The 10,757-nt window shown below is 36.4% G+C and overlaps 1 protein-coding gene across 1 annotated transcript in view; it reads right to left on the bottom strand.

Moving 5' to 3' along the window:
• LOC108970494 overlaps positions 1-10,554 on the bottom strand; it is a 16,362-nt gene extending 5,808 nt beyond the window's left edge. The window contains exons 1-2 of the mRNA XM_018935929.1: positions 10,441-10,554; positions 5,827-6,007 (exon numbers count right to left, since the gene is read on the bottom strand). Of these exons, the coding sequence (XP_018791474.1) occupies positions 5,827-6,007; positions 10,441-10,511 (252 nt within the window). The 5' untranslated portion in view covers positions 10,512-10,554. The remainder of the gene's footprint in view (positions 1-5,826; positions 6,008-10,440) is intronic.
• Positions 10,555-10,757: the final 203 nt, after the last annotated feature.

Raw genomic sequence — 10,757 nt, 5'->3', positions numbered from 1 at the left:
CCTGGCAAGCGGCTTCGCTCCAAACAGGTGACTACAGGGATGATTTCTACGAAAGCAAACTAGCAGAAACTGCTCGGAGAGGAGTTTATTATGCTCCACAACTGTGGGTGTTCGATGGAAGACATCAAGAAGCATCCTGTCTTTGTTCAAAGTAAAGCATCCAGGCGACCATATTTGGTGCGGCATAGTTGAGGACCGGCCGGCTGATTGCTTTGTATATTGCCAACAACGTTTCTTTGTCTTTTTGCCATGTGCTGCCGGCTAGTGACTTGAGGATTTTATTACGGCTATGTACTTTGGCAATAATCGCGGTCGTCTGAGAAGTGAAGAAGCACAGGCTATAGAAATTCACACCTAAAATTTTATGGTTATTGACAGTCGGAATCATAAGGCCATCGAATGCAATATTAGGGCGAAGTCTATACTTCTTCGACCAGTTTATGAATATGGTCGCTTTGAATTTAGTGAGGGAGATTGTGAAGTTCCGTACAGCGATAAAGCKAAAAGGTCGGAGAGGTAGCCGTTTTCGTTAGATTCCAGCGATTCCGGCGTCATTATCAAGCAATCCTCAGTGTACGAGATGATAAAAATTCCCTCAGGTGGTTGCKGGAGTTTCAACACGTAGAAGTTAAACAGTAATGGGGAGAAAACACCACTCTAAGGAACCCCTTCTTTATTGATGATTGACGAACGCTCTGGTAGTTCATAGACACCTCTTCAGTGTAGGGGGAAGAGTAGATTTTTTTCGAAAGCCAATTTATTGGCTTACTAGCTTGCAATACGGTGGTATTGATAATTGCCACACATCATCCTTTAAACTATCTGAATGAGTGAGTTTTAATGCAAAATGCACYACGTGAGCTCCATGGATCGTAAGTCCTGCTGAGCTCCAGGAAACTGATCTTTCCTTAAAACCATAACTTTGCTCAATTGCYTAAAGACGTTTCTGCATATAAAAGTTTCTCAATTCAGTATTTTAAGAGTATATTATACCGTTAATTTTCCTCTCKCAAGCAAAACAGCGGAGTAAATTTAATTTCAGAAAGTAAACACTATTGGATTTATTTGTATTACTGGCGACCTTAACAGCTATTTGGTAGCCCCAGCATTAAAAAAATGTAATTAATATTACAGTAGTTTATTTTTTTAACAATTTTTTTTACTTCGCTCGCTAGCGCGTGAAGGCCTCGGGCAGCTGTCAACGTTGGAAAAAATACACACATCGTCACGCTGCTCTGAATAATTGTCGAGCATTAATGGAGTATGTGATTAAAATTGTATTAAAACAGCGTCTGTGAGCTTAAATGCAAGCGAACACATGCAAACACGCACACACACACACACACACACACATGCGAAAACAAATTGCACACGAGTGTAAGCGATTTTATGCCAGCAATATCTCAGCAACAAAACAAATGAGATTTTACGCAATCGGCGAAAACTGCAAGCGTTCATTGCATGTGTGTGCGTGTGTKTGTGRGAGTGCCTGAGTGCCTGAGTGCCAACGAAGCACCTGTGTGTGCGTACACCGGTGAAAATTGCACTTAATTATGGCAAAATAAAAAAATATCAGCAACATGCGTACATATCTACATATATGTGTGTTTTTTTTGTGTTTGTGTTTCCCCACGGCAATATGAAAATTAATAACAAAATGCAAAAGGAATTAATGAGATTTTCTTTTCAAAAAGTGTGGCGGTATAATACTGTTTGTGGCATGTGACACAAACCTATAAACCTATATGCCAATAAATGTATGAGTATGCATGTATGTATATGTGTGTATGTGTGTGTGTATGTGCTGATTGGAAACGCGTAASAGAGTTGCAGTGTAATTACAAAAACACGAATAAGTATTTTTCAATAAAATTTGTCTTAAATATGCCACGCATCAATAGAAATCACACTCGCACACAGCTACACCACTCCAACACCTTGTAAGCGCGTGCTCGTTAATAGCTTTGGATTTGCGCTGCATATATTGTAAATCTTCCAGCAGTTTCTTACTGCTTCACCTGCCGCTCATTAGTTGGCTGTATTGCTGATTTCTTCAATTATAAACTCGCTTGTCATCAATGCATTTATCTCAATTAACGGTATTTTAGTAACGTGTAAAGTGCTTGAAATCTTCAACTTCATTAGTTTATACAAAATCTAACGGTTCATCGCCTGCTTTATATCGCTGCAAATATCATCAATTTCTCTGCGATTTTAATGAGACTTCATTAATGACATAAATGTAATGCACTGACGTAAGTAAAATATTGCTTTTAATGAATTGACTTTGATTCTGAGTAGTTACAGCTGCCCCAAATCGTTAACGATACTTAGGAACGCATAATAGGACTCAAAATTTATGCAACTACTGTGAGGGAATGATTTCGGTACTTGTAAATTGCATAATTAGAGTCTAGTATAGCTTAATTAATGAGAATTTCTCACATTTCCCACTAATTGAGTAATTACTATTGCTCGCCAGGTCAAATATAATAGAAATAAGACAAAAATCGTCACTTGACAAAAGGAAGCTTTGAGAGCATTCGAAATATATTTTGTGAAAGCTTAAGTTAAAAGCCTATGTCAAAAGCTTGTGTTAAAAGCTCTTTTAGAGTAGCTTAATGAGAGCTTTTTAGCAGCGTTTCAAAATTTATTTGCCAATTAACTTAAATAAGGAATTCTCTAATTGGCCTGTCCGATTCTCAAGCTGGATAACATCCAAATGTAGTTTAAACCGCGCACGCCATCCAAATTGCAACAAAAAATTTTAATCTCTATTTTTCAGTAAGTGTCAAGGTTAGGTTAATCTGGTAGGYCAATGAGCCATGCACAGACCACTCTTGGTCCTTACGATACCAGATGGAGTTCAGTTAATAAGTCCATGAGCATAGCTGCGCTTGAAGCGAATATTGCCAGACTTTGTAGTCTCACTTACGATACCTCCTCTAGTGTGCCTAAGATTTTTACAGTGCAGTCTTGCTAATACGAGATAAGTACACAAGTGATGCTCCATTGTTTCCCTCGTGCCTTGTTCGCTCTGTCAGTTCCATTCTGCGGAGGTGTGTAACCAACAGACAGTGATCAGTTAATATTCTCTCTCATCTTGCTCCTAMAGTCCCTCYTATGGAGTGCCAATAGGAATTTTGTGCACTTCCGATCTATAGTTTTGTATAGGACTTTTGCAGTTTTACATCCAGGTAACTGATTTCATCGAGTTTTGGTTTTCTTTACCATATTTCTGTCCCGATCATTATATAGACAATGCATGGTTTCCCAATGTTGAGTCATAGCTCAACCAGCGTTTTCGCACGGTGTGGTTTCTTGTGGCTTTTTTTCCCCCTATTCTGGAAATGGGACAATTCGCGCATAGAGTCCATTGAAAAAATTAAAGGTCACTTGCTGAACTCAATGAAGCCATCCCATCAAAACCGAGTTTCATAACAAGTGTGGAAAATTGGTGTTTGGTCCGGCAGGAACCAAATTTGTTGGCGGTATTGAAGATTTATATAAAAGTAGTTGAAAAGTATTTTTTTAAGTCCGGGCCAATTTTGATCAGTTGATTGGTACACTAAATAAGAAATGCAACTTATTTTTTACAACAACTTTATTTTGATAAATTGTTGGAATGGAACTTATATGCTATAGTGATCCGATCTGGAAGATAAGCCCGTGTGTCTGACTGTGTAAATGCGAACTAGTCCATAAGCTTTTAAGAAAACGATCTCAAACGATCAGACGTACTTTCTCTCACGAGAAGCAGTTAATTTATAGATATCGTCGCTATCGAAACACCATAGCATATAGCTGCCATACAAGTTGAATAATCCGATGATCAAGAACTTTTGAGTTTGAGACGATATCTTGAAGAAATTTGGCTTGAACTGTACCTTGCAAACTCACCGATCAAAATCGTGGTCTTGCATAGAACCTTTTATACTTGTGAAGGCTCAAACTGAAGTTTATGTGTTGTACTGCTTTCATTAATTTTTTCTTTTTTCAACATTTATCGACTGACTCAGTTTCGCACTCATTTGGAAAACTTAGAGCCGCTATATTTTTTTTCTTGGCAACACTATTTTATAAATTTTGTTTAAATAGAGAACAATTTATATTTTATTTTAGTCTTTTCCTCAGAAACCATATTTGAACATTCGCAAGTACATTTTACAGTAGTAATTGGTGCAGTCAGTCTCAAAATTTTCTAACAGGAAGAACGTTGCATAATACTTATGCTTGTCAATATGAATTTTTAATTGATATAAATCTGTATGTTTTATAAGTGAAGCTTGAATATATGCACATAAAAAGTAAGGCTTCTTAATTCACATGTGTGCTTAAACTAAATTTTTATTCGGACAAATATTTTTACCATCCGCAATTAAAATGCAAATATATTTATATAAAATATATTTTATTGTTAAAAAAAAGTGTACACTTTGCTAAACAAATACCGTTACCCATTTAATTACTAACATAAATCTGCATAATAAATAAACTTTCAAAACTAGCTAACGGTTGGAAGAACATACTATACAGAGACACAAACGTGCATGTGCATTAGAGCGGGTCAACTTCGCAAAATTCGCGTATGCTAGAAATGTTCTGCGGATAATTCTGAACAACTTCGCCTACGACACTATGGATTTAAAACCGCTTTTGAGCCAAAGTTTTAAACTGAACTTTTCTAGCGATTGTACTAATTGGTTCGTCAATTCGTCAATTTTCGAGATATCCGAATGAAATATAATCGCAGGTGCATTTTGATATTCTACTAATCATTTGGCGAAACCGAGTGGATCGAAGCACTGTATCGTATATCTCCTATACAGCCGATTATACAGATTTTCGCCTTGCCTTCGCCTTAGAAATCGCTCTAAAGCGGGTTTGAACGCATAGTCTCATAGGCAAGGTTGTTCAGAATGATCCGCAGAGTATTTGCCGCACATGAAAATTTTTAATTTTTGTGGCTTATTTCTCTCATGTGCGATTTTGTTGAAAAAACGACCCATTCTAACGTGCACATACACAAGCATCCATTCATAAGCACTTTAGCGCCGTGCCGACTGGGAGCGAGGTAAAACTAAGCTATGCCATAAAATGCTATAAAAATGAAATCGAAAAATAACTGTACTGTGGTTAAGTGTAATATTTGCTTTAACAAAAACATAACGGAACAAATTACATAAGGAAAAAGCACAAAAACAAAAAAAAAAAAATAGCGATCACAATAAAACCTCGAAACTAGAAATGCATTTCAAACAGTAGCCATTTTTCGATTTTCCAATATTTCTGTGTGTTTTCGCTTTTACTCGGACAGTTTCTTCTTTTTTTTATTTTTTGTGTGTTTTTTCTCTATTTTCAGTTATTTCTTTTTTTTTTTTTTGTCTTTTTTATCGAACCAATAAAATATTGAGAAATAAATGGGTCAACGGCGTCGCTGTCAATGCTTTCGGTTTTTTGGCGAATTGCAGCTGCAATATTTGCAATTTACAGTTACCCATTTAAAATGGCTGTGAGTGTGTATGTGTGTGTGTGTGTATGTAAAGGCCAGCATACTAGTCGCTTTTCTTTATCTCTACTCGGAATTTATTTATTTGCAGTTAAAATGTACACTCGCACACAAACAAACACATGCAAATATTGCAACAATTTCACTATAGTTGCACCCCTCTATGCTGAACATATCGTGTTTGTTTACGTTTTGTTAGGTGCCTCATGTTTTATTTTTTACACTTTTCACCTTTTTGTGATTCGATTTTTAGCTAGTTTCGTTTATTCAACGTTCATTTCATATACAAATACACACAAGTACATAGAGGTACTCACCAATACACGCCGATAGAGCAGACGCACCTCCTGCAGCGGCGGATAGCTATCTATTTTCCATGTCAGATTGTAGCTGTCCGACGAGCGACCCCATTTCGGTGAATAGAATTCAGCTGGGCCCGGGCGCCCAGACAGCTCCATGTACTTGCGCGAGCGTCCGAGTGAGTTATCGGCTACACAGCTGCAATGTAATTGGTATTTATTATTTATTTGTTATTTCTTAGTGTTGTGAGTGTTGAGTGGATTAAACGTAAAAAATAAAATGCTGCGATGAAGAGTGGAATTAAGCACAGCGCGAACAATAAGTAACTAATGTTAATAAATTTCAAGTACATATGTATATATGTACGTATATACCACATAGCCATAAAATATAAATGCTTTTATGAAGCAACATATTTTATTCCCATAATTTTTTATTTTTTTATTTTGGCATTTTCGATCTATTTTTGCCTTTTTATACACTCTAGTCCTTCAGCTTTTGATCGACCCGAAATCTCGCACATCTCTATTTGTTGTCAAAAAGCTGCTTATACGAGTATGTTAGAGCTGCCGTTATTGGACCTCTATAACATTTAGCTGCAATATAAAGTGACCGAACAAAAGCCACATATTGAATGGGAACTTTTTCAGGTGACAACATATGTTCCCCGAATTTGACACGAATCATTACCTAAGACAACACTATAACCTCCGATAACATTAATTAGATCGACTCATTATTAGATATACTTAGCTCGTTATGTATCTAGTGACCGATCGCGTATCATGTTCTAATATGGAAACTTCTTTGCTTTTGTAGGGTGCTACAGCTTCTGTTCAACCGTAGTTAACCTTTTTTTTTTCTTTTTTAACTGTCAACCTTATTAATGTTTTTGGGGACAATAATGGCGGCGTCAGGTGTGTTTGTAAGTCACGAAAATGTGCTTTTTATTTCATTTTATTTATTTACACGTGGAAAAAGGTCACCATTTGCATCAATAAATTATGGTTGGAAAATTGCTTTTGGCCGCATTAAAGTTGTTGGCCTTAATTGTATATTGCCTTAGGTCTTTACTGGCTGATATAATATTAAAGTTTCCACAAAAGCAGCGATAAAATATAATTAATAAGGTTTCATCAAACCAAACTACATTTCAAATACTTTTCTTTTCCGTTTAGGCATCTAGATGTTTGTGAAGCGATTGCAAATTTTAAGATTTTATATTTTTTTGTTAATAATTTTGAGTAAAAAATCAATAGTTCTAAGTGTTTCTTAAAATTCTATAATCGCCACCGCCATTTATCCGTCGCCATTTGGTCAAACAATGGAAGATAAATGTGGCTGCCATATGGAGAACGGCATTGTGTGAATTGTAATAAGACTTTAGCAAAGCCGCACGCATCCTAAGTCTACCACCATACACTATTAAGGCTTATACATTCTAATTATCTGCCGCTATCTATTACGGTGGCCTTAACTCCAAGAAGATATGGCAATTGATAAGCAGTAGATAATTTTTTTATTAGAATAAAGGACCTACAGCCTTGCCAAGCTTTCTTACTCCAAAAACTAATGTATTTAAGATGCATTTTGGCCATTAAAGGGATATCAAATTATACTTGTAATTGTAGGCTCCTTAAAAAATTAGCATCAGATAATTTTACTGCTGCCTTTAAAGCCCTTTTGTTGTTGTTAAGAGGCTAATCTTATGAAAAATTCTCTTCCTTATCAGTTATTTGACAATTCTTCTTAAGTATTTAGTTTTAAATATTCAAATTATTTCACAATATTATTATTCATATTCACTAAAAACTAACTTTAACTTAAACTTTATTGAAAAACGTTTCGTTTCAGCGATGGATCTGAAGCAAAGCAACATTCGAGACCATAATAAGAGAACTTAATAGGAAACGGAGTTAACACTATTTGAGTACTCTGCGATATAAAGACCGAAGAAAGCGATGACTTTGTCCGATCTGACACAGCCAAAATTGTATTCATCTATTCAGTTGATTGAAGAATTTTTTAGTAACCCAATACAAGACATATCGAAAAATTACTTCAAAAGAGTTAATAGTTAATCATTATTCTACTTTTACAAAAAAAACTCAACCATGTGGAACTAATAATCTTATAACTGAGATCTCATTTTTATAAACATGATAAAGTGGCATAGACGGAGCACAGAGTTTATGCCAAGGATATTGAAATGTTAGAGTATTATTGCTAGAAATGCTCAGTGTGTAGCCGGTAGAGGAGAATATGTTTCAGTCGAAAAGAAATTGGATAGCAAGAGTTGAAAGCGCAGAGTTTGTTCACATCGAGCAAAACTTTTTAACGATGATGAGCACATTGGACATATAAAATTTATACCTTGAATAGCGTAAATTAAATTTGTCACAATTTTTGTAACAAACAAAAGGAAACATCGGAGACTCCATAAAGTACACATATAGAGTAAATGATTCACATGACGAGCTGAGTTGATACTCATCTGACTGTCTGTATGTACGCCAACTAGTCCTTCAATTTTTGAGGTATCATTCTGGAATTTTACACATGCACCTTTCGCTCGAAGAGGCTGTTCATAAGTCGGAATTGCCGACAAAAATTTTTCATTGGAAGAGATATCTTCAAAAATTTTTCATGGGACTAAGACAAAAACACAATTTCCGAAGAAATTGCGCCAGCACGCATCACTATAGAATATAACTGTCATACAAGCTGAACAATCGAAGTTAGGTGCTTGTATGGAAAAATGTTTCAGTTGACGAGATATTTCCACGAACTTTTGCACGGCTTATGGTCCAAAGCAACAGCACAATCTCGGAGAAAATTGTACACATTGAGTTACTATAGCATATAGCTCTCATAAAAACTGACCTATCAAAATTATTTTAAGGAATATTTAATGTAAGTATTTTCCTTAAAGAATCTTTTCAGGACTTATAAGTCTAGAGTTATGACTTAATATTATCTTCTGTACTTGGATACTTGGTTATGTAGCTCAAAGCTCTGAGAACCATGAAAACATATATTTTTATATTATTTGAACGAAGTGGAGAGTGTTATTTGGTCCAAATTTCCATGAAAGGCATGATGCACCTACATATACTGGCTTTCAAAAATCATTATTATTAACAGATTATACCATAATTCTTCAACTAAAATATACTTTATATATGTACTTTTGTGAATAATTATGGGAAATAAAAGACTAGCTCTAAATTAACACTTGAAAAAGATAAAAATAAATTTGTACACTCGTAAGTTACCTATTAAAAAAAAAATAAAAAATACTTGAAAAGCGTGCTACCATACTGCTGAACGGTTGAATGATCCCTGGACTTAGTGGCAAGACTGGGACTTAGTGGCGCTGCTGGCTGTCTAATGACACGATGAGTGGACTCCATGGCTGAGTACCGAGCAAAAGGTTTACACTTTCACAACTAAAAACTAATTTCATAGTGAGAATGTAATTTCCTTTTTGATTCGGCACAGACAGACACAGCAGACGCCGTCCCTTCCGCCAGGTTCGCAAATGCCAGCGCAATCAAATCACTGACAACAGATAACGGAAAACGGCCGCTCACATGCGCACAGCTACACATACATATGCATGTGAAGAATTACGCTTACATATATACACACATACATATGTGTTGTTGTGGTACGGCTGCATATATGCTCATACACACCCTGTATATGTCAATCAGCGCATTGGCGTGTCAGAGATTTAACTTGAACTTCACATCACTTCACTAATCTCGGTGCCGTCGCCGTCGTCGTAGTCTAACTGTCATACGAAATGCTCCACAGCAGCCAATATGGCAACTTCCGTTGGACTTTCAATTTTGCTACTTTATTTTTCGTCCGATTTGTGTGTTTCTTTTCCATTATTTTGAACACTTTTTTTTCGCCACGATTTTGTCTTTCGTTATTATGCTTTTGAAGCAGACAGTTTGACATTGATGTGAAAAAGTTGCTGCCCACACATGCATGACATAAGCGCACGCACACACTAACAGGTGAGTACACATATGTATATATCCACATGCGATGCCACGCTCGTGGTGTCACCTGGCGGCATTGACTTGCGCTGACGTGCGGCAAGTATGAGTGGCAAGTAAATGGAAAGTCAGATGACGGTATTCATGATTTGGCTGCGAAAACTTTGTCCTCTGGTCGACAAGAAAAAAAAAAAAAAAAAAAAAAATACTGAAAGCACACGCAACAAAAATGTATCGAACAAAACAAAAACGAACTAACTCGATTGACTAAATCAGCGCCGTAAGCGGTAACAAGCAAATAAGCGGGCGGGCCAGAGCATGAGCAATGATTTGTTGCAAGGCGGAGATACAACACTGCGCTGCCAGTGGCTAGTGGCTACATTTCAGTTATTTTATTTTGCTTCTCTCCTCACCCGCCTTCATACTCGCATGTTGAGTCAAACTGTTATCACTAGTCTGGCTTTGTCTCACTCACTCTTCGCATCAATTTCGTGATTTCTTTTATTTTCTTAATCTTTTTCTTTATTTTGTTTGCTGTATATTTGTTGCGTTCTTTTCGCTCTCCCTTCTTTTATTTACTTTTCCATTTATTTATACGAGTTTGTCCAACTCATCACTCACCTGTAGTTGCCGAAGTCCTCCTGCTGTATGTGCCGTATGGTGAGCGTATGTCGGTTGCCTCTTGTTGACATAATTCGCCTATCGGTCGTTTGTATCGGAAATGAGTTTTGGTACCAAGACACCTGCAAGCGAGCAAAATAAACCAAAAAGAGTGAGGTTAGAAGAAATGTTCAAGCACAATTGGTTTATACTTGTATGGCTGTGTAAAAGTTAGGTTAGAAAAGAGGGAAAAAATATAATCGAAGTAAGCTTGTGTCCATTATATTAGTACCTATTGGTTCGATTTACGCATGTAATATTAAGGAACAAAATTAAAT

The sequence above is a fragment of the Bactrocera latifrons genome, unplaced genomic scaffold (genome assembly GCF_001853355.1).
Source record: "Bactrocera latifrons isolate USDA-ARS-PBARC rearing strain unplaced genomic scaffold, ASM185335v1 scaffold_107, whole genome shotgun sequence".
Taxonomy (NCBI): Eukaryota; Metazoa; Arthropoda; class Insecta; order Diptera; family Tephritidae; genus Bactrocera; species Bactrocera latifrons.
The sequence above is the reverse complement of the archived record's forward strand: the minus strand, read 5'-3'. Positions and strand labels throughout refer to the sequence as shown.